A 25,175-nucleotide genomic window follows, 5' to 3' on the forward strand; every position below is an offset into this window, starting at 1 on the left:
TACTGAGTAATAAAACCCAAGTCCACTGAGGTACACATCAACATGTATCAGCCCTTGGAGGGATCTACAATTGGAAGTCTGTCTGAGAAGCTGCTCTGGACCTTCCTCACCAGAAAAAACTATGGTTATGAAATGAAACTTGGAAGGATGAGTATGGAATACAAAAAGGAGCATGCAGAGGGACAAATTCAGTCAGGAAACATTTGCTTATGTATTAAATAATAACTGTGACCATTGGAGTTTCACATGCACGTCTGTGTATGGTAACTGAACAATAATTCTAAATTTCAAGTTAAAAAAAAGTATAGGTATTCTTTCTACTTATCAACAACCGATTTGTTTCCAGAAGCATTGACTAAATAATTTATAAAACTTCTTTCTTCTGTGAAGGAAATGACTTATGATCTTTTTAGGGCTCTATTAAAACAAGTTACAACAAAAAGTGCTGCAAACAGGGCATCAACAGCTGAATGGGATCAGATCCAATTAATTTAGTAAGCACAGATGAATGCATTCCTACTGCAATAGATATGCAGAGATCTCCACAAGAAAGTTTACAGCAACATAAGACGCTGCTTTTAAAATGTACCAAAAAGAAAAAAAAAAAAAAAAAAGAAAAAAAAAAGAACCAAACAGCACACTGTTCAGACTGCAATGTCAAATTATGTCCCTCTATTCATCCTGCATAAGGACACAAAGGATCCCATCAAATTAGGAAATGTGAAAAAGATAGCTCTCTCTTTAAAGTGATGTTGATGAAGTTTATGGTAATTCTGCAGGCTGGCAGCTTATGATATGGTAGTATGTCTCAAGGGATGATAATACAGAGTAGCAAGGTAATGAAGCAACATTGTGTATTTCATGATACTGCAATTCACTACAGCTTGCAAATTATGGGAAGGCTCACTTCTTTCAGATATATAGTGCTGGTTTTACACTTAAAACAGTGAGATTAAAAAGTCATATATATATTTGCTGGTGAAGGACGCATTATTCAGCTAATATTCCTTCCACAGGGCTACCGATATCTGTTCCCCAACAACTGCTAATCCCAACCACCTGACAGTAAGGTCAGATAATGTCACAAGTACCAGGACAGTCTCAGATCTACATTGGCCTGCCACAAACAGAACATTAATTTTCCAGTAGGTTTTTATTCTTCTGAATGGGTGAAGGCACCTTGTGATCATTTCACCAAAAGAAGGGTGCCTCAATCATGAAAGTGAAGTAAACCTTGGAAGAGAGCAAAGTCTTCTCACTCTGCCTTGAGGCTGCCTACCTATATAGCAAGAGAACTGAGGAAAGACTTAAAAGCAGGAGGTGACGTCTCTTTGTTGTTCACTAGAACTTTTACCAGAAACTTCTAGACAGTAACCTTGAGCAAAAATAAATTAAACGGGTATGATGTAAACAGGGTGCTATATTTATTTACTGTTCTCTCTTCTATTATTATGTCTGCTTAATATGCTGTTGAGTTACCTAGTGGTGGTGCTCTTTCTGGTGATGTTTTAAGAGGATGAACTTTTGTAACAGGAAATAAGGTCATTTATCATATCTCACAGACTACTTTTCTGAAAAAAAATATGTACCTTTTACACATCAGCATGTATCTATAGGCTTAGAGCTGGAACAGGTGAAATTAAAGGGTTACTCAAGGCTAATTACAAAACATCACACTGAATCACTTACTCAAAGCAGACTGAGAAACTTCCCTTCACAGGACTAGTCCTTTAGTCTTTGTTAGGTCCTTCTTCCATTGTCAGGGACACTGACCCGTGCTTTTCAGGACAGCACTGGTCTGCTTCAAGGACAGAACCTCTGCTTTATGAAATACCTGCCTAATCTTACAAAAGGTTTCATTAAGGATATACTCCTGCTAGGTCTTCTAAAATAATTATCCTGCTACTGCTTTCTTGCCACCCTTCACAGCCAAATTATTGAAAATTATTCAGAATATCCAATATGGGCAAATATACTATGGCAAAATATTAAGTCTCTAGTTTTGCCACAGTTACTAATAATTTCTATTTGGAGTTTCTAGCCTTTATTTTATACACAAGCCACAGAGTATCAGTGGGCAAGCAAACAGTTTACATCTGAGAATCAGTCAGCTCTCCTTGCTTTGCTGGAGTTAATATCTGTTCTGAATTCTTGCTATATGGTATTTAATATTGAATCTAAATACCCACATGAAGAAAATACTTAATACATTAAAAGTAGTTTCACATGCTTAAATAATAGATGAGTAGAGCAGCACTATAACACACAGACTACTTTAATTTTTTCCAGACTCATACATTATTAAGCATTCTCTTTTAACTCAATGACTAAGATTATGTGTAAATGGCTCAGAAAACTTTAAATGGAGAAAGAACTGTATTTCTTTTTCAGGAAATCTAGATGCCTCACTGATCCCTTGGTACTGATGCTAGTTACTCTATACTTGATACTAAGGACTGATAATCTTTAAACATTTACACTGAATTCCAGGATTACTCAGTATTCTTCTGGCTATGAATAGTAATACTACAACCAAAACTTCAGTGAAAAGCTAGTAGGAAAAGCAAATTTCAGATTAATCTTTTTAAGACTATGAACTCTATGCAATAGAGATCATCATACTAGGTGTATGTATGAGGCTTAAACCATTAAAATTTAGACATGCCTTAGTAAATAATTGGTGCATCATCCAGATTTGCTTTACACTTCACTTTTGAAGTCTGTGACTGAGATTTTGTATTTTGAGATGTGTCCAGGACAAGTACTTACATGCCAAGAAAGATTATCTCTTCTATTCCTATGAACACTTCATAAACCAAGTACAATAAACCCAAATACTAACTTCCAACAGCACCAGAGAAGGGGGTTTTCTGATCACTTAGATGACATTGTTTTCTTCATACCAGCCTGTATCATCAAGAAAATACCAAACTGTAAGGTTAAATGCAATATATATTAGCCTTTGGCCCAACAATGGGTTTTTTTGGTGCTTCTTCAGGACTGCAGGTAGCAGTGTTATGCTCTTTAAACCAGTATGCTTCCACCTGCTTTTCTGCTATGTTTCTTGCTCTGTTAACCTTGTCACAGTATTGTTCCAACAAAGTATAATGGAGAAGTAAATAAACATAAATTGTTCACTTGATTAAGTACCCCTGAACACTTCTACACATTAGGCACTAGTATTTAGATATGTTATTAACTACTACAGCTGTAATTATATAATAGGAAGAAAAAAAAATAATGACAGTACACCTTAAAGCGTACAAAGCTCTTCAGATACAACAAAATATAGCTTCTACCAGCACATTAATGAGATTTACAAATTACAGCCTTTTTTTCAAATTAAATAACTGAGTTGAAACTGACACATACATGGAACTTCTTCATAAAAGAGTAAAAAAAATTCTCATAATTAATCTCTTAACAGCAACGCACATGCTGTCAGCAGTTGATAGCTAGAAGTTCAAATTTCTGCAACAGCATCATTACAGTTGCATTGATTGCCAGTTTTAACACAGACTTTTGGTAAGGCAAAGACAAACTGGGGGGGAAGCACAGGAGAGAACAAGAGAAATCCCTATATACACAGTGTATCAGAAAGAACACTTCAGCTGAACAGAGGTTTTTTACAATTTCAACAGTGTACTGAGTTCTCATCCTTGATTTTTAGACTGGAAAATAAAGAAAAGCCAAGCAAACCACCCCATTTTTGCAGTTACTTTCTCCCATTCAGTAATGGTCAGCCACAATGAGTGTGCTCAACTGTGCTGTTGCCCTCTTGCTAAAGCAGTCTGTTTTACCTTGGTTCTTAATTGAAAAAGAAAAAAAATAGCAAAATAATTCCATCACAGGAGTATTGGGAAAGCCTTGTTTTTCTTTAAGCCCCAACTACATGTTGCTTCAATCATAGTCTAATTTTCTTTTTCCCATGGGGATTCCCCCAGTGTCTCACTGCATCTATTACTAGCATTAGCGCATTCAAGCTTTCTTCCTCCACCTAGCTGCTTGTTCTCATGAAGCTTGCATGAATTTAATTCACTTTGACTCACATTCAGACAAGTTTGTCTAAGCTTCAGAAGCTAAGGGTGGTGAGTGAACAGACAGAACATTGAAACTTAACACACAGAAGTTTGTTCACACAGAAAACCAGACTGGCAAAAGGTGTGATTAAGCACTTCTTACAACAGGAAAATGAATACGTACAAATCCCTTCCACTCCCAGATGTTTCTAAGCTGTCTTTGAAAGTGAGACATGTCAAGTCACGGGACATTTCAGTTCTAAGTTTGGTCATTTCAAGACATTTTGACAGTGTAAGAGAAAAGAAAACCACAGCCCCTCAAAGCCTTCCAAAATTTCAAGTGGACTGCGCCAAAAACAGCAGTGCAAAGGTAAAGCAAGCAAACCCTTGAAAAATACACCAAATAGCAGAAAGAAGAGGAAAGAAAAGGCAGAAATCCATACTACATACACATCTTACAAAAAGGAGGTACAGAATGCATTAAGAGAAACAAGAATTAGATTTCACATAGATTGTTTTCCTAGGCTCAAACATCATCAGAAGAACTCAGCAGTCCCTCCTTCCACAGCCTGCAGTATCTTGGCATTGCTCTAAAGACAGAGAGATGAAGTACCCCTTTATGCATCATGGGATTTTCTTTGGGTTTGTGACTGGAAGCCATGAGACATGCTGAAAGATACACCGGAAAGAAACTTCTATCTTGCAACTCTGGTTTAAAACATTTCCAGAAACACCTGTAAAGGCATTAACCTCCTTCAGCTCTTCGCAATTGTAAAAGCAATGCCAACTGAGACAACAGTCATACTGCTCAGGACATTCAGATTCATCATCTTTAATTTAATTAATCCATACTTATTAGGAAAACTTTATCTTGAGGGGGCAAAAAATCTGTTATCACTTCTTCTATAAAAATAATCCCTGATAGAATATGTAAATATTACATTTCCTAAGATAAAGCAAACAAACCCTTTCAAAGAAGGGTATTTGGACTCAAAACTGAACATATATTCTAGTGGAAAATGGACTTTTAGGTACTAAAATATCTCTGTATCAAATAGAAACCTACTTGAGGAGTGGAAAATCTTTGAAAATTTTAACAGAAGCAATAGTCAGTCCTGTTCTCTTACTAAATGAATACTTGATACTCCTTATGACAGAACCACCTGACTGAGAAACAGCTTCATAAATCAAAAACCAGCTTTCTTCTGACAAGTAGGAAAGCCTACATTTGCTGAATAATATATGTCATGTTTGTCCTTTTTTCCTTTTTTAGGTAAAGTTCCTTTTGTGCTGAAAAATACAGCCATTTCCCCCTCCCCTCTGCTCCTTCATTCACTACATCTACCAGTTCTTCTTGACATTGCCTGGGTAACACCTCGAGTTTCCCCTAACTCTTCAAGGACTCTTCAAGCAATCCAGAAAAACATTCCTAGTAACTGTATGTTTATGACTGCTGTTCATTCTCTCTTTTCTACCTTAATCACAAATCTCCAAATGCTGCTGTGCATTATCTACCAATTAGTTATGTTAGTTCTAATCTGTACCAAGCCAGGTCTACATAAACCCTCCTCACATGACAGAGCCTCAGGAGCTAGCTCTGGCTCAGCAGGTCACCTCTGCCTGCTTAACCACAGGCAGCAGTTCCTTACTTAAAACCACAACACCGAGCATCCTCAAAGAGAGATGGTTCTGAGCTTCTTTTTCATATAAAATGCCATTTCCCTCCCCTTGGAAAATGATTACATTCATGGTTGATGGTAATTACCCCCCCTCCCACCCCCCCAAAGTTAAAAATACAGTGTGTGCTTCAAGGTACCCAAAAGGATTACTGCTTTCTTTTTAATGAGGCAGATAAAGGCACCTGTCCTCTCACTGGTATGGGCACATACCACTCACTAGCATTAATAAGAATTAAGGAGCTGTACAGATACTGTATTATTACTATCCGTGCAGGATTATCTCCCTTTATTACCCTAAACCAGAGATTTCTGAATGGTTACAAGGAAATCTGTGTACTCTGTACTTTGTGCCAGGACACTTTGAAAGAGGAGGAAAAAGCCTGACAAAGAAGATGCGTAACTGTAATTCTATTAAATAACTTGAAGCAGAACGTTACAGTCAATTAAATATTTTAACAACTGAAAGCAGGCTCATATTAGCAAGCAAATCATTCTTTCAGTTTTTTTTCTAGGACCGCTCCAGCCTTCCTGTTTATCAGAGACAAATGGCAAAGTGATGAGTCCTGCATTACAACATTTTGTAATACTCAAAAGCAGAACTCCAGCATGAAAAATCTAAGATACCTACAACTCAATGCATCATTGTAGCATGAGGTTTTTTGGTGGTTTTATTTGCCTGACAGCTTTTCTCATGGGGGCATGAAGTTCCTTCAATGTACCATAAAAACATAATCGAAACTTAAGCTGGCTATATTATTTAGCGCCATGAAGAGGCAAGGACCTCCCTGCAATGACGCAGGAAGCAGAGATGGGTACAAAACTGCAAGTACCCAGGACCATCTTGAAGAAATTAGTTTAATACTGAGCATGCTTAGCAGCTTTTTTAAATCCTGAAAGCAAGCTACTAGCTATGACAGGGAAACTAATCCTCATGAATTCTACATGCTGAGATTGTGAAATGAACCAGTCATTGGTCAGGAGAAAAAACCTGCCATCGAGCCCTGCCTAGCAAGGATGCTAGTTGGTCAGCCCCCATGGCAGATCTCTGGGCTATAGGGCAAGGTCTTTTGACACAAGACATGGAGAACACCACACATCTATGAATGCTGGTGCAAGGTCTGCTGTATTAGAGAACATGTTCTGTTGTACTGACAAATTGAAAGTATGCAAACCCAGACTGCAGATACTACAGTTATAATTTGATTTTATAAGATAAGGATGTGCAGGGTGATTGCAGAATTGACATGTACTACATTTTGGGTTACTTCATTGACTGAATCACAACTGGAGACTAACAAGTCTAAACATACAATCAAAGTGTAGATCTGCTACAAACATTATTTATTTTAGAATTATTTTGGAATATCTTCATAGGAAAATATCAAGGACTTACTCATAGCTTTTCTCTACTATTAACTCATGGAGACTAAAGATTATTTGAAATGTACTATTTGCAGTAAATTTGAACTCTAAAAGAGCTCTCCTTTGCCGACTAATGCTAGTTTGAAGTAGTTCTGTAGTTTTATTTGATGTTTAGAGCAAATAAAAACCCCCAATACTCTATAACCTGATCTCTAGCAAAGCTAAAACTTGGTAAATGATCATGGAACACTGAAATCCTACAGCTAATTTTGTCACAAACTGGACAAGACTGACAAAAGTTGAATTGAAGGAGCTCTATTTCTACTAACGTGTACTAGTAATTTTAGTTCCTAAAGCTTGTGTAATGCATTTTGGGACAACTTGTGATGGTTTTGTAATTAAAACGTCGTATTTGTTACACCCCAAACCATACCTCATTCCAAATTTTAACAGCAAGACATCAGACCTATGGAAGACACCACATCAGTGAGATTTATTTCAACCTAATGAAAATGGAAGCTGCAAATATCACTTTGATCAACAAATTGCAAGTCATATTACTTCTTATGAAAATACAGTTGGTCAAATTTAAATAGGTGGTAAAAGCCTACTGCCTCAAGATTGATTTTAAAGTAACTCAATCTTTTTAGACAACATGCAGTTTTAAAGTAAATAACTACAACTTGGCACACAAGTAAGCTTACCAACTTTATACAGACATTGTGTAGTCCAGGATTCCAAATTATTCCAAACAAAATTCATGAGTTCACACTGGTTACCCTTCTTGACAAAAACAAAGAAATAGCTATTTTGCAGTACAACACATGGTAAAGAGATTCATAAGCAAGCAAGACGAAAGAACACAGCATACATCAAGTGTACAAGGTAAGAGTACAGGCACACAAATAGATGATCTCCCAGCAAGTCTTCCTAGCATAGGCATGGTATTGGACAGTCACATGGATCAAGTATATTCAAACACAACTCAAATCACATTCAAGCTACCTCACAAATATCTGCACAACTCTTCTTGAGACTCTGCTTTTTTTGTCCTTCCTGGGTTAAAATTAGACAGGCTCTAGTCACACCCGCGGGTGAAGTTTCATAGAAATTCACTTCAGAAAATGGTCATTTCAAAAGAATTTAAAGCACATCATTCAGCACTGTACATTCAGAATAAAGATCAACCAGAAAGTAAGTCCCTTTTCCTAGCACATCACGGTTTTCTGCAGCTTTTGAGGCTACAGCCACTTTACAAGACGTACTTCCCATGCTGGTCTTAATCTAGTTCAGTTTACAGCACAGACTAAGGCCTAAGTAAGTTTTTAATGCCCAGTTTAGTTTTGGAACATTCAAAAAATTCAAAGTATACTGTGTTTATGCTTTCTATTTTGTGACCTCAATCACAATACATATAGTAACCAAAAAATATATAACAAATCCTATAGCCTTACTGCACCCCTCCTTCACTGGAGAGTTCAAGACTGAGCTGCAGAGACACTTGCCCCTTCTGCTTTTTCTTTTGCTGAGGCCCCTTCCTTTGTAAACACTGTCAGACTATTAGCAAAACATTGGGGAATCCTCTACCACATATACAGCCTTTACCTGCTAGAATAAAGCATAGGTTGATCATGTTGATAATGCCCATCTACATTCAAGGAAGAAGAAGAAATTGTGGTTGCCAAGGAAGCTGCTTCAAACAGAGATGGAGTGCTTGGCACTAGATCCGGCCGGTGGTGTGAACCTAGTACTGCATACAAAAAAACAAAAAAACATTAGCAAATTTCATTTCAAATTGATTCCAAGAATCTTTATGCAAGTGTATGGAGTCACATAGTGCTCTCAACAGCTTCTTGACGTTTCTTAATGTTTGAATTGATGAGACTGTAATATTCATGTGCCCATACCCACACTCTTTGATGTTACACAATGAATTTCAGTTGCTAGCCAGTACATTCAGCAGAATACTGAGCAACACCAAGGTCAAACATTAAACAGCAGTATGAATATCTGATAAACTTATCTAAGTTCTGGGACTGGTCTTCCACTACCAAGGCCCAGTTTTCAGATGGGATTAGGTAGCTGGTTCTCCTCTCAGCCTGGCTCCAGCTGAGCTCTGAGAGGGGCAAAGTCTGTACCTCTTCAAACAGACTCTGGGAACAATGAACTGAGCTTCAAAACTCTTCATGGGACATGTTTGTATAAAAGTCAGTGAACCAAAGAGCACTGGCTCTGGCCTTAATCTGCTACCTGGGATGAATAAATCTTTTTAGGATCCCCTGAAATCAAAGATTAACAGCATATTGTAACCTTGATTCTAAGTTTTGCTCCTGAAAGTCAATTCTGCCAAATATGACCAACAACCCTCTCCATGAGAATAATCTTGATGCTGAAGCTTTGATGATCAGTCAGATTGGAAGCTTTCTCGTTACAGGGCTTCCAGAACTTCTACTAACTTCCTTTAAAAACATTGTTTAGGCTGTTGATCTGAAAGATATTACCCTCTTCATCAAGGCTGGCGTAGCTTTGTCCTTCAGCAAGAATGCCATGCTTTCCATCCTTCCACTCCTGGCTAACCGCACACACTATTTCCTGGGATGTTGCCTTTAGGGCTGTGATGGAATTGCACCGTTTCTTTGAAGGTGAAGACTTTAAAGCTGCATTGCCAAATGAACATAGGTGTTGAATGATTTCATCTGATCACCCTGCACATGTTTAACAGCATACAGAAAAGCAAGCCATCTATAAAGTTAGGGTTTCTGAACACAGACAAAGAACACAACCAGATACAAACCCACTTATCAAATATTATACTAAAACTAGAGCCAAACGCTTTGTTATCTCATCTATGAGTGAAGTACTTTTGTCTTTTCCTGAGGTTTCTTACTGCACATAGGACTAAAAAAAAAAAAAAATTATGTCAGTTAACCAACTTTGACATCATGCAGTTACAAATCTCATATGGAGTATCAACCCACATAATCAAAGCCAGAATGATACAGGAAAACATACGGAGACAGGAAAACTAAACAGACATTTGGAGTATTCTGAAAGGTTATGACTATTTCCTTGAGGTCTGAACTACAGCTACTATAATGATGTACTACTGCAGAATTTCCGCTTCAGCGACATGTATCAAACATCTTCTTTGGGTACAATAAACACTTGCAAAATGTTGATGGCTTGTACATTCAGGTATGAATATCCCCTTTATAATCCTTACCAGCACCTGCCTACTTACAATGGCATTTTGGGTGTAACTCTTAGCATCTGACCATTGCCACTAGTACTGAACCATGACCCCCATTTGCAGTTCTCCACAAAGATGCCAGCCAGTCATTTAGTGTTTTTCAGTTGCCAGCTGCTGACCTCCATGCATTGGCTGAAGGGTTACTTCAGATGCACTGCAACAGTTCATATTGTGCTCTACTACAAAATTCAAACTAAATGCATCAAAGCCACTTGGCTAGACTGAAGAAGAGAATCAGATGCATAGCTCCAGGATATCATTAAAAAATAACATAGTAGATATCTGTTGAGCTAGCCTCTGAAGGCTGAATCTGCTTATTACGTCTTTATTGTTATTTATGGAGGCTTGTTCTGTGCACTGGGGAAAAAAAGCACAGATTCAAATGGGCTTTAAGAGTTTTAAACTGACATGTCTAACTCGAAATTTAGAAACAATTTTCCTGAAGGCAAGAACACTCTCAATTCTTCATTTTATGAAAGAATGATAATGCATTTGAATGATTAATCCATATAAAAGTAGATTAATAGCCTTATATACAGAGCAGATCACTAAAAGCGAGATATTAAGACAGGTTAATAGCCTGGAAAAACGAGACAGACAAATTAAGATTAGAGAGAAAATTAGTCATGATGTCCTTAATTGTACATTGTAGCTTTCAAACACAGAACAGGTTGTGTCTTGTGCCAACATAAATCTAGAAGTCAGAATTAGAAAGAACTGAATGAAGACTCAATTGTTCAGGAAACATACATGTCTGCATGAGTTATTTATTTTGCCCAACAGACAGAATTATCAAGTTTTCTACTCCTTACCCTCGACCAGTGCAAGGGAGTTCTTTTGAGTATTGTCTTAAGACAACAGAGCTCCCAACAGTTCTCTGGCAAAATTATTCTAGGGTGGAAAGCCATCTGAGTCTCAGGAGGCTCCTTCCTCCTTTCAGCTGTATTTTGCTTCATATTCTGTCATGACATTAGGTTCTTTTATTTTTATATTAATAACTATTTTCCGAAGGATTTAACATTTAACATCTTAAGTTGTTAATTTGTACTAGTATTTGTAGTCATCCTCATTTCACTTAAATCTCATTTAGTTCTATCCTTCATTTGGATTTTGTTCTACCTCTATCTGTATCAATTGCTTCTCACTCCAGATAATTAATGTTGAGAGACCAGCATAACACTGGTCAAATAGGTATCTACAAAACACCTTCTATCAGTTTGACACAATGCCATACACTCAATACTCCTTCTGTAGTATTTGAGCCAAGTGTCTATTCCACATTTTGACATTCAAACCAAACTCCCAAACCAAATACAGTTCCACAGGTAGGATTAACAAATTGCTAACTAGAATCCATTTTATATTCCTCTATAACCAACATAGTTCTAGCCAGTCAAATTATATTTTCAAGAACTCTGCTTTATAAAAAACCTCTAAACTTCCAAACCACTGTTTCCTAATGGCTAAGAAGAAACATCTCTTATCTTACTGAAAAAAAATAAATATGTGCAATTTCAGCACCTCCACAGATTTAAAAACTAATTTGGCAGTAAAGCTGTAAGTTAGTATGGATGCATACTATTTATACCAGCTGACCTGCATGTCTTACAATAACATTTTACACCACTTGCTGTAATTCTTGAAAAAAGACCCTCATTGCTCAGACAACCAAAACAGCTTTTCCCCAAAGAGCAGCCTGGGCCACAGTGAACCCCAAGCACTTGTCTTTGCCTTGCTGGTATATTTATCAGGTCTTTCCTACAGCCCTCCTTGCTGCACACGCACTGAATGCATCTCAGCAGTCATCACCATCCTTCCCTGCACTTGCAATGCTTCAGACTGAATCGCCTTTCAGTAACATGACCAACGTATAGAGGAATTATCCATCAGTACATTAATATTTAGAAGATTCTCCCAAAGTCTTATTTTCCCAAATAGTGGTCACAACATATCATGCATATAGGGAACCACTAATCAGGGTTAAATCAAATTATCTCTTTTTATTCTAAAGACTCCTTCACTTAAAATATCTAATTTATTTTCTTTTTTTAGTTCACCTACTCTCACCTTTTTCTCTTGATCAGTCTATTCTATTCTTTTTCACCCTATTTAGTAATTTCACAAAGTACTTGTCACCTATGCTTCTGATTTCTTGTTGTTTTTACTTATTAGTTTTGTCTCTTCTTTCTTGCTCTTTTCGACCTAATCATCTATGTTGTTCTGATCTGCCATGTCTCTAACACAGGCTTTTAGTGGACAGGAATGATAATCAAATTATTCCAAATAATTTGATTCTTTCAAAAAACAGTTGTATACTGGTCTTCAGAAAAGTGGTATCTTTAGACAAAATGCAGAGTTATGAAGGCTAGTACAGTCTGAAAAATATTGACTTCCAGTGATAGAAATTCTAGTGAAAATAAAACCTGATCCGAACTTTTGATGGAAGAAACCTGTAAGAAGATAAGCCTCTAAACTTTGATTTTATTTTTTTCAGTTGTGTAATAAGAATATACATACCACACCTGGAGGAACTATAATTCAAGGCAGATATGAAAGTATGAGCTTATATTCAAGAAGTGTATTCTTGAATGATAGCTAATTTTCTCCTGTTAATTTTTAAAGTCAGGCTAAATGCAGCCAGTCTGAAAATAAATCTGTTCCTTAATGCTTGCTTCATAGCTGTACCCAGATTATGATAAAATATCTATGCTGCTCACCCCATGGGACTAAGGCAACATTAATTTTTTCTTTTCAGTTCGGAATCAAGAAACAAAATGTGATAGCTATTTCTCCAGTATTTTTGCTGAAATCTAACTTCATATGCCTACATGGTAATTGCTGCAGTATTTGGACTCATTGGAAGGTACAGTGCACAGGTTTTGGCTGGGAGAGAATTAATATTCTTTGTAGCAGCTCTACGGTGCTACATCTTGGATTTATAACAAAACCAGCACTGAGAGCACACTAAGGTTTTATTTATTGCTGAGCAGTGCTGATACAGTACACAAGAAGCTTGAAGGGGACACAGCTGGGACAGTTGACCACAACTGACCAGAGGGATATCCTGGAATATATGATGTCATGCTGAGCAATAAGAGATGGGATAAACATGAGCAAGGGGGAAACAATCATGGTTATGGTCTTCCCAAGTAACCCTTACACATGATGAAGTTCTGCTTTCCTGGAGGTGCCTTAACAACTGCCTGCTGCTGGTGTGGATGGGTTCCTTACTTTGCTGTGCTTGCACACATAACTTTTGCTTTCCCTATTAAACTGTCTTTATCTCAACCCTCTCATTCTCTTACTTTTACCCTTTTGATTCTCTCCCCCATCCTACTGGGGTGGGAGTGAGTGATTGTCTGTATTGGGCTCAGCTGCCCATAAGCGTTGAAGCACAACATTCAGGAAGAATTTACTTACACAGGATTGCTTGACCCTCCATCCCCAACGACTTAAGAGGATGTACAGTTTCAGGGTCTACTTTAAGTTACAGAAATCAAGTAATTTTATTTGAGAGAAGTGACAATCAACAGTTACATTATTCCTGCAAGACTTAAGCCTTTGAACAGCTCTCAGTAGCCATGTCCCTCTGTAGTGATGGTGGGTTTTGTTGGCTTTTTTTCTTTACCCTGTGTATTGGGTTTTTGTGTGGAGGTTTTGGTAGCATGGAGGGAGATACAGGGATGGCTTCTGTGAGAAACTGCTAGAAGGTACCCCCATGTTTGACAGAGACAATGACAGCTGGCTCCAAGATGGATGGATCCATCACTGGCCAAGGCCAAGCCCACCAGTGACAGTAGCAGCGCCTCTGTGATAACATATTTAAGAAGGGGGGAAATATTGCTGTACAACAGCAGCCAGAAGAAAGGAGTGAGAATATGTGACAGAAACAACTCTGCAGACACCAAGGTCAGTGAAGGAGGAGGAGAAGGAGGTGGTCAAGGTGCTGGAGAGCACAGATTCACCAGCAACCTGTGTTGAAGACCGTGGTGAGGCAGGCTGCTCCCTTGCCACCCAGGGACTACATGCTGGAGCAGGTGGATGTGCTCTGAAGGAAGCTGAGACCCTGTGGGAAGCCCACACTGGAGCAGGCTCCTGGCAGGGCCTGTGGCCTCATAGAGAGAGAAACCCACATGGGAGCAGGTTTTCCGGCAGGACTTGTGGCCCCATGGGGGACCTACACTGCAGCAGCCTGCTCCTGAAGGACTGCACCCCATGGAAGGGATCCACATTACAGCAGTTTGTGAAGAACTGCTTCCTGTGGGAAGGACTCACGTTGGAGAAGTTCATGGACTGTCTCCCATCAGAGGGATCCCATGCTGGAGCATCTTGACCCATGCGCCTTTTCTTGAAAAGGGAGAGTGACTTGGTGGGCTTGGTGGGCACCTGGCATCCAGCCAGTGTCAGCCCATCACACCCTGTAAGTAGCTAACACTGATATGTATCTGAGCTTTGAAAATGAATTAGAAGATTAAGGAAGGAGAAGTGGAGGGGGAAACTAGAAACAGGTGATAGTGAAAAAGACAAAAGACTTTAGTAATATCCAACTTCTGATTTTTTTCCTTCATAAAGCACAGAATAAATCCATATCAAAGGGAAGAATGTCCTTTCAAACATGTTGGAGGTGGTATGTAAACAATCTTTACTTTTGCAAATCAAATAAATTGAAATCAATGGGGGTATTCCTACGAAAAACGGATGGAGGACTGGACACATCATTAGATCATGAAATTTATCTTTGTATCAATGCTTATATACGGGAACCTGTTTTACCTTCAGATGCCTCTGATGTGTCAAAACATACATAGCAATTAATTCTCTGTAATTTTACTATTACAGTACTATAACATTAGCTCCAGTGAAAAAACTCAACTTCTGGCAGTGTAAATGCTACATGATGATAAAAGAAAGATTCTTTCGCTGCCAGGACAGGAGTGTTATGAAATAATGATTATAAAAATATCTAAAAGAGTAAAAGTCACCACTTTCTTACCTTGAACTTTCTTGAAAACTCTTGTATTCATAAACTTTAAAAATCTGTCTGCATAAAAACTTGGTCGGTGAACTGAAACAGTGTCCTACAAGATTGAAAAAGGTTTCAGTTGCATTTTTCATAAGTAAATTACAAATAAATTGTTAAGAAAGAAGTTGGACACCTCAGGTAAAGTATATCGTGTGTTTCAGGCATATTCAAAACAAGTGAATCCTAACAAGTTTTTCCTTTTTAAAGGTTAATTCTTCAAGAACTTTAGGTATTTCATCTATGAAATCATGAGTTAAGAATTATATAGCTATATTCTGCAAAATCTTCCTAGCATTTGGAATTATTTTTTTCACATTATGTACTTTTTTCAGTTACAGATTCATTGATGTCCTGCTAAGTGGCCATTGCCTTGTGTAAGTTATAAGGACAAGGTGACCATTTTAGTTGCTTTTTGAAAAATCAACAAATAAAATCAAAGCATGTATTAGAAAACGGACCTAAAAGATTTCAGCAACAGCGGAAACCATGTGGTGATGGTAGACTATAAATATACTAGAGCTACCTCTGTCCCGGTCAACATAACTCGAAGTTCTATTGCTAAAATATCAGCAGTTAAAGAAAAAATAAAATCTACTTACCCCATCATAAACAAGAGCTTTCCATGAATGTTCCAACTTCTTCATTAACCTAAGCATATAAAACCAAAATCAGCCCTGCTTTATAAAATTTTCACATTTGTAATTAATTTCAGAATAGCTTATTCAGTAAAAATTTGAAATCCAATTTACCTGTAAGACTGGAGAATATCAATAATACCCATAAATAGAAGCAGCTTTTCTCCTCTATGGCTTTTAGCTGGAATACCTCCCATTCTGAGAGAAAAAACAATAATGTAGTTATGTTACCCTTTAAGATACCTTTGATCAGCAGTTAGGAGGTGAACTGTACCCACTTGCAAACCTAAAGAAATAGGCACAACGTTAAAGCTAGATGTCACAGTGTAAAGTCAGTCAGACATGGGTCACTTAGCAAGTGATTTTAAATAGCAAATCTAAAGTATCTGGGATCCAGTGGTAAATATCTATTAAAACCAAGAAGTATTTTAGGATAAATTTTAGATCGGACTGGAAATATTTAGATGATCTGAAAACTGGAAAAATTTAGATGACCTGAAAACTGGGAAAAAGTATACATCAGTTTTTACTAAGGAAAATAAATAATTTTGCCTAGCTGAAGGAGAATTTTGTCAGTTTATTGATCACATGGAGCAAAATTATATAGAGCCTGCACATTACTTCAAGTCTGAAAAGGTTGTTTTGTATAGTTTTCACTAAAAATTACGTATGTGCTTTTCAAAAAGTTATTTAGAGACAGATTAGTGGTAGAAAAAGTAACAGTACCAAGCTGAGAAGCTTGACTGCCTGGATCTCCACTTGTTTGGGAGTATTTACTCAACCATGACCTTAAAGAACAAGATGCTCATCCTAAGACCCTTGCTTCTTACTCCACCACCTAGAAAAAAGGGTCATTTGTTTTTAGAACCAGAAACTGAAGTAAAATTTTCAGTTTGTCAGCTTCTGTTGACATTGATGGGCTCTCTACAAAACCAGAAGAAAAAGAGATTGAAGATGCAACACATGCAACTTTAACAGTTTTAGAAACAAATAATACACACCTGGAAAAGCTACCAAAGACATAATTCACAGTATATTCCCCATTCTGCCGCTAAAGCACAGTGGTCACCTCCCCCAACAACACAGGGCTACCATCTACTCGTTTTTTATTATTTTTTCAGGGTCAAGTGTGTGTGTTTATTATTCTAGGCACAAAGGAACCCATGTAAGAACAAGTGGAGTTTAGATGACTGTAAAACCCTATTACCATAAACTCCAGCTCAGTTAAGTGTTCAGACATTCAGAAGTGTTAAATGGTTTAAAAAACGATATTCAGTCAGCTTTTCCTGGAAGCTACAACCATAAATTCAATCCAGTACAAAAGCAGCAGTTATTGTTGATGGGTATCCACTCTCATCCTCATGTTTGTATGATCTCACAATGAACCACAGCAGAAGACTGAGCTCGAGGTCTTCTCTGAAAGACCACTCCAACCTTTGTGAGGTTTGTCATGCTACCAGTTACATCAATATGAGAGAGGAGATAGTGGAAGGGGTCAAGGAAGGACTCAACCGCTGCAGCAGGCTTTCAGCAGCAGTACTGCACTGCTCAGAATCTGGGCAGCACTACATTAACTCAAGTGATGTGGGAATCCAGGGTGAGCTTCCATACATAATAACCACAGGGACTTTCTTGGATAACCTATATAATCAGCTTTGGCTTTTAGTTAAAAAACAAAACCCAAAACCCAATATGTCCCAAAACTGCCAGTATATCACCTCTGTACCATACAGGAGCATTCACCATGTTCTGTGTGAATATGAATGATGCTGTAAAAACTGAGTGAAATTCAGCTCTAATATATATTCTGGAATCTGAACATCTGGAAACTCTGTAAATGCTAAATATCATAATTCTCCCATTTGTTTGCTGTAGGTATAAGCACGTTTCTGTATTTTCCTAGACAGATCCCCTGAGAACCAGAAGAGTAAATCCTTAATTTGAAATTAAACCCTCATTATGATGAAGGATTGATTATGTAGAATGAGATCTGTGAACATAATGCTCTCACTAACACTGAATGTATCTCAAAGTATACAACAGAATAACTATCATCTATATACTTAAATTTCTATGGCAGTTTTTGCTAGGTAGAAGAATAAGAGGAAAGCAGCAGTTCTTAATCTCAGGAAATCTTGTACACAGGTATGACAATACAGTTCAGCATACTGAGTCTACTACTATGAGGTGAAAACAACCACTTAGGAATATCCACTTCAATGTTAATAAATAGTTTTTGCTATGGCTCATCAGCCTGTTATACCCGAGACCTTGTAATAGCTGTCTCATAACATCTATTCTATAAATAAATGCCCTTCTGCATACATAAGTCAGTCTAAACTAACCAAATTTGCTATCATGTATTCGAAGATGATCAATCTACTAATCAGTTCTAATTTTCTGCTCTCCAGCAAATCTCGATGGTCCAGCTTTTAGAAATAAATAAAAAAGGCTTAATCTTTCAATTCTTGAAATGCAGTGTACTCTTGAATGTTTTGCCTTTTAATACCAAACAGCACAGACTGAAGAAACAGAATGTGCACGTTTTAATAGTAACCTTAAGAGCAGGCTACAGCACTTACGTATTTGTTGTCTTTGTGGTGACAGAGTCCCCTGACTTCCCAGGGCCCTGTATAGACTCCATGGCTGTGGAATAGAGAACTTTCTGCCCTCCAGGACGTTTCACATCTGATGCGCTCTGGGAACTCTCTCCTTCCTTTTCCTTCACATTACTGTTCAGTATGTGGATTCCCAGCAGCAGACTGTAATCCATGATCTTAAAACTTTCTAGAACCTATCAACAAAGAAGAAATGGCTGTACTGAAACAAAAAAAAGACTACATACAATATGAATTACACAGCAACATTTTGAAAACATAAGTTAAAATAGGCTTTCAAAGCACACATTTCTTTTACAAGGAAAATGTGTGAAATTATAATTAAACAAAACCCTTTTACTAACCCACACATGTCAAAGTGCTAGTTATCTGATTAGATCAAGGCTCTTGTTACAAGTGGGAAAGTAAGATGCATAGCTGAAATGTAACCTGATGTTATTTTGTAGTCAAGGAGGGTATGTCCAGTCAACACCTTTTTTATTTATAGCAAAAATTCCATTAATGGTGCCATCATATATTTAAGAACTACAGACATTTTTAAAGTCACCTCTAATGCATGTTCCAGATTACTGAGCATTTTGCCTCTCTACCTCCCCTCCACCTCCTGCTTATAACTGAGAAAGTATTCTTGTAGAACTTTCAAATGTCAAAAAAAGCATTCGCTATCACCCTCTCATAAACAGCTGATGAAATATGGGTAAAAAAAATCACGCATCTCTCCTTATTAGGTTAAATAGGGCAGATCTAAAACTGCAAAGGCAGCTTTATTTCTGAAGCATGACTTAACCAACCAGCCTTCTCTAGCTCTACCAACCATTTTTGCCTGTCAGCAGGCAAGTTCCCTTTCTTCCTTCAAGCACATATACTGTCATAAGTTTCCAGTCAGCTCCATCATTATGAAGTCTGGCATACTGCTATTAAAAGGAAATACATTTCAAGTCAGTAAGCAAACACAAACTAAACCAAGCTGTGATCACATCCAGTAATATAACCAAACTGTTAGCAGAGAGGAACCGTGTTAAGTCTGTTGTGTAACAGCAGTGCTAAGTGGAGGGAGAAAACCCAGTGGCAACTAGGAAGTATATGCTATGCCACTCATCACCTCTCCTTTGTCTCACATAGCTCAGCAACAATTCATGATACCTTTTGGCACACAATACCCTAACTAAGTTAATGGTCTCATTTTTGGCACAGAATTAAAAGGCAATACGTGAACAAGAACAAAACATGATTTTGCCGAGATGGCAAATGAAAAGTAGTAGCTCCAGGTATGTAATTTTGATGAAGACTATCAAGGTATAAATATTTTTAGAGAAAACATTGAGATGGCTTGGGGACTCTAAGATACATTTTGCAAATCCAAAATGAGATTTGTTGGCACTCACCAGAAGTGTAGCAGTCTGCAAAACTGTATGAGGAGGAAAAGGGAGACTAGTACTTAACATGTTCCAAGACAGAATTTCAACTCCAATGTCCAAGTATATAGGCAAAGAGGTAGGAAAGCTCTGTTTCACTCCATTTGTATTTCTTATGTACTCATTATATATTAAGAAGCCAAATGTACAATACAGCTGAATTCTTTTCAATCTCTGGCATCTATCTTCCATGAGGAACAATGTGTCTTACTTTTAGCACTGCTGTAAGCATTTAAAGCGAAGAAACAAAGCACAACACACTGTAATCTAAGTGTAGAAACACATAGCCTCATTCTGATTTCCACACACAAAGAAGGAATCTAGAAGACATGGTAAGTTTGATCTTGCTCAAAGTAATCCTGCACAGAGATGGATTAGTTCAAATGGAAGAAGAAAAAGGCTGCTAATGTGTCTCAGTACTCCACAGCATCCTCTGATGACAGAACTCACACAGGATTTCAGGACACAACAAAAAAGTGTAACCTACGTTACCATACAAGAAGATAACGAAATTTTATTGTGCGTTGTGTGGGAATGTTGGTGGCTAATAACTTCCTGTTTCACAATCATGAATTGCAAAAATAGTGCAGCTAACAGGGACACAGGCACAGACACTTGGTGCCAAGTTCTAGAATTTTCTTTGCTGCTTGTTTATTGCTACCCTTTACTCAGACTTTCTTAAAAAGAAATTACTATATGATGTATTCATTAAACACATGTGATCAGGGGATGTCTGCCATCAAACACTGAAAGCAGATTCTGGGTAGGTTGAAAAAAAACCCAACAATTAATCTTCCACTTACCTAGAGTAGTACAGTCAGCAATGCTGTTCACACAAAGCCAGATTACAGCAGCTAGTCAGGCTTGGAAAAAGCATCGCTACTTTTATTTTACAGTTATATACATAACTGCTGACAGCTCTGCCTTCAATCTAGTCTTTACCGCCTTTTGAATTAGATTACATTAGACACATTGTGATTTAACTGCACTAATTACATAACCTACGTCTAGGACTGGATGCAGCCTCATGGAAGGCTGTGGTAAAACATGCTGCCGCTTCTTCCACAAGGACCTCTTATATGATAACATTTATTTTTCTGACTGCATCAGTTCACCACTGTCACTTAAACCCATACTACTTGTATTGTACAATGGACTACTCTGTTCTAGGATTACTGAAAGACATCATAAAAACAAGTAGCTATCTTTGTTATTCCAGTTCATTATGAAATTGAAACATCCAACGGATTAACTGCAGTACAGATTCTTACGAATAGCATATAGCGTATGAACTCTAGCCCTTGTCCCCTGGACCTTCTATTCATGGTCCTACTCAAGAAGCAGGACTGTCCAGTCTATAAAGTGACTTCAGGATATCATAATATGACCTGCCCTCTGTCTGCCTGCTGGTCTGATACACAGTTCTGATTACCTCCCCTTAGAAATTTGATAACCAAACCAACCACTCCTTATGCAAATACACATTCTTTGACCAGATCTAAGCATGTTTTACTGCCCTGTTTGTTTCTAAGGAAAATTCTGATAGAAATAATTAACCAGAGCAACAATGAAGAATCATAACATCAACATTCAACAAAACCTTACTTCATGTCAAACTCTCCAGCCTGTATTAAGACAGAAATTTTACTTCAGTCAGTGGGATTTCCAGTTGAATATATCTGAAGGGTTCTCACATATTAATATTTTAAATATCATTATTATTTAAACGTGTAAGTAATATTTTGCATACACAGTTGTACAAATTAATCTAGTTTGCCAAGCAAAAGTTGCAGTATGAAGCACATCAAGCTATTTCTGAACATGCAGCATCCTCTAAGAACACAAAAAGGCATGTCTTTTCCTGGGTCGAGGGTTGCTTGCAAGTAGCTTTGATGATTTTAAACAGAACTGCTGTTGAGAAGCAGCAGCAAGTTTTTGCTACAAAGGTACCAAAACGAGATCCTAATTGAATGAAAAAAGTACTCAAACAAATCACAGTATTGAAGAGCTATATTCATAGCAAAATGCGAAAGGTCTGTAAAACACCTGACGTTATCCATGTGAGATCACTAGAAATTGACATCAACTCCCAGAAATACACTCCTTGTGTCATTAAAGTGAGAGAAATTCAATCTTTACTCATGTAACCACTCTGAAATGCAACTTGATAGCAAAATCACACTGGGAGATTTCAGTAAATATATTCTTATTTGTTAGTACACAGCATTATTAAGAGTTGGTAATTTTTTTATATTGATGATAATAATATTTAATAATGCCAAGTAAATGTTCAGTTCATTTACGCAACATTTCATCTTGTTTGTATTTATGTATGTGTTATTTCACTAGCTACACAGATTCTGTCAACATGATGTTGACACCTGGTCACCAAGTACTGCTTGCAAGGCTGGCTTTAGCTCCTCTGACAACTTCCAGATGGCAAGCATCACTCACTCCAGCCTTAAGCTGTATTTTGCTTTCATACCACATAAAAACCCCAGTGAAATGGCATCACAATACATGATGCTTCAGAACATGGAAAAACAACTCCCTGAATCAGATTTTCTTTTCTCTGAGGTAATCAGATGTTAAAGCAATCTTAGACATGGTTACACTCAACTGTCATAGCCAGTGACTAATAGAGCTAAGCAAGTATTTTTGCCGTGGAATTTTTATTTTAGATTCAGCCAGCACAAGCTGTGCAGTGTCTGACAGAGAAATCTGCATTCACATTGCTAACCATACAAACAACTCCAGCCAGCACGTCATTTTCATAAAAGAACCAAACTCTACCTAAAGAACCACAACACCACTCAAAAAAATATAATTTCACAAGCTTATGAAATGCAAAAACTGAAAGGACAACCATACAATCAAACACTTCCTCTCCTACAAGCACTTTGGAAAAGGGACATAGGAACTAATATAACAGAAAGAAGGCTGATCTTACACTGAATCAATAATTACTCTCCAACATAAGGAGATACATAAAAATCCCACAAGGACTATCTTGCAAAATAAGCACTTCTTAGAAACAAATGCACAAATGTCAAATGTCATGTGATGGGTCTGGTTTAGAAAAAACTTATCACCCCTTACCCCCAAGTGCTTGTGGAATCACTTCCCATTTCAAGAGAATTCTTGAAACATACTGTTAACTAACAGTTTTAAAAATAACAATCTGGTTTCTGATTTTCAAAGTAGAGGCAAAGAGAAACTTGGAATGTCAATTGATACTACAGAAGTGATAATATAGAAAAATACAAGGCATCTGCAATATCATGTCCATTTTTGTCAAGCTACCATTTCTGACAAAGAGGCCCTTATCTAAGTTTAGCAGCACATTCTCCACCCCTACGCCATGACATGTCATCTCTTATTTCTGTCCTATGCTGCAGTTCAATACTCCAAGTTGTGCCAACACTACTGTTTGTAAGGACATGCTGTAGAATGGGTCACTGAAATTATTTGGGTTAAAGAATAATCTGTGTAAACCCTTTGAGGGGGGGGAAAAAAAAACCCAAGAAAAACAACAAAACCACCCCACTACTAAGGGTTTTGAAAAATCCAGTGAATAAATTTGGTCATACAAGGTCTCTGTAACAGCTTCTTCAGCACAAAACAGACAGGTGTTCATGCCACCAAGCTAAGACTTTTGCAGCAACTGGCTAGAACAGCAGTGATAAAAATACAGATACTTGAAACTTAAAAGATACGACCCTCTTTGCCTTCAGCTTTGAATTTCCTTATCTTTACAGCCGCCTTTGTTAGTCAACGTTTGGTATGCTTTACTTCTTTTTTAAATTGTTACTTAGTTCCAAACTCTTGGGATGCTCCTAAATTGTAGTTCATGGTGTTCTTTGAACTGCTGAACAAGCCACATTTTCACTTAGCAAAAGCAGCACCTTTGTAATTAAGGTGCACATTCTGAAGGCTTTCCAAACTCATTTACCTGTCTTTCCTTACTTGAATGTCCTTATCTTTACAGCTGCCTTTGTTAGTCAGGCTATTAATGCCACTTTTAAAATGTGATTTCCTTAGAAATGTCCATAGTGTTCTTTGCTAATATGATAAAGGAAAAATGCAGACTAAAAACCTATTAAATTCTCACTAGTAAAAACACCTTGAAATTGTTGTGTTGTTCTTAAAAAACACATGACCACAACTGGATTAATTGTCATTGCTTCTGTAATAGGTATTTTGCAATACAGGTATCAATATATTAATTGTTCTAATGGTAGCTTACAAATGAAAAATGGGTAACCACATACTTTTGCTTAGAACATTCCTCAACACAGATGAAATTCTTATAAATGTAGAGAGCACCCCTAATGAACTATGCCTTTTGCTTTTCCTGCAACGGGATAATTTCCAAACATTGCTACCGAATGTCTGAAAAAGGAAAAAACCAAAACAGAAGCCCTAACAATATTGCATCAAACTAAATAAAAACAATTCTGGTAAAGTGAAACTTTGGAATAAATAGGCTCAATTTCCATTTAAAATTATCAGAAGTGAAACCCCAAAATACAAAAAGCTGAACTCTGTTGTCTGGTTTCTAATTCTACTTAAAAAGCTTAGCAGCAATGCATGTTGTCCTTCATGTCTTGAAAAATTTTAAGCAATGAGAAAGAAAAAAAACCCCACGACTTTAACTCCTACTGTGACCACTACATAAAATATGGTGTTCACAAACTTTAATCCGTCAGGCAGTATGCAGATAATAGCCACAAAAATCCTGACAATACTCCTATGCGGCATCTAATCACTCTCCTAATTTTCTAATGTAAGTATAAATTACAAAAACTAAGTGTTCTACCACAGAGAGAACAACACCAAGTCCATCTTCATCCATCAGAGAAAGGTTTTGGTTTCCTCATAAGCAGTAAAATATGCCTTAAGGAAAGAGGTGAAGGAAAGAGTAAAGATTATTTGAATCTCACTTTTTAGTAATAGCTGTATTTACAGAGAGAAGAAGAAAATTATTTTTCCACCTTCAAGAGTTTGGAAGAGATATCCCCAGCAAGAAATCATAAAACATGCATACTTTGCCTACTTGTAGGTCATTAGCACTTCAACTGATAGCTCAAAAAATACTTCTCCTATTGAGACAGAAAATATAATAAATAACTTCCTGCAAGACAAAATTCCCTAGTTTTATAGTGAGTTGCCTT

The 25,175-nt window shown here is 37.3% G+C and overlaps 1 protein-coding gene across 9 annotated transcripts in view; it reads right to left on the reverse strand.

The window, feature by feature from the left end:
* Positions 1-25,175, reverse strand: part of PIP5K1B (phosphatidylinositol-4-phosphate 5-kinase type 1 beta) — a 123,319-nt gene that overhangs the window by 17,029 nt on the left and 81,115 nt on the right. For all 9 annotated transcript variants that reach the window (XR_013925037.1, XM_080372923.1, XM_080372924.1 and 6 more), the window contains 6 exons: positions 18,551-18,762; positions 16,083-16,166; positions 15,933-15,981; positions 15,304-15,388; positions 9,562-9,717; positions 8,666-8,810 (listed from right to left, as the gene is read on the reverse strand). Coding sequence is in view for 8 of the 9 variants with exons in the window: in XM_080372923.1 (XP_080229049.1) it covers positions 8,666-8,810; positions 9,562-9,717; positions 15,304-15,388; positions 15,933-15,981; positions 16,083-16,166; positions 18,551-18,762 (731 nt within the window). In the remaining variant the exon portion in view is untranslated. The remainder of the gene's footprint in view (positions 1-8,665; positions 8,811-9,561; positions 9,718-15,303; positions 15,389-15,932; positions 15,982-16,082; positions 16,167-18,550; positions 18,763-25,175) is intronic.

The sequence above is a fragment of the Falco punctatus genome (genome assembly GCF_963210335.1).
Source record: "Falco punctatus genome assembly, chromosome: Z".
NCBI classification, from domain to species: Eukaryota; Metazoa; Chordata; class Aves; order Falconiformes; family Falconidae; genus Falco; species Falco punctatus.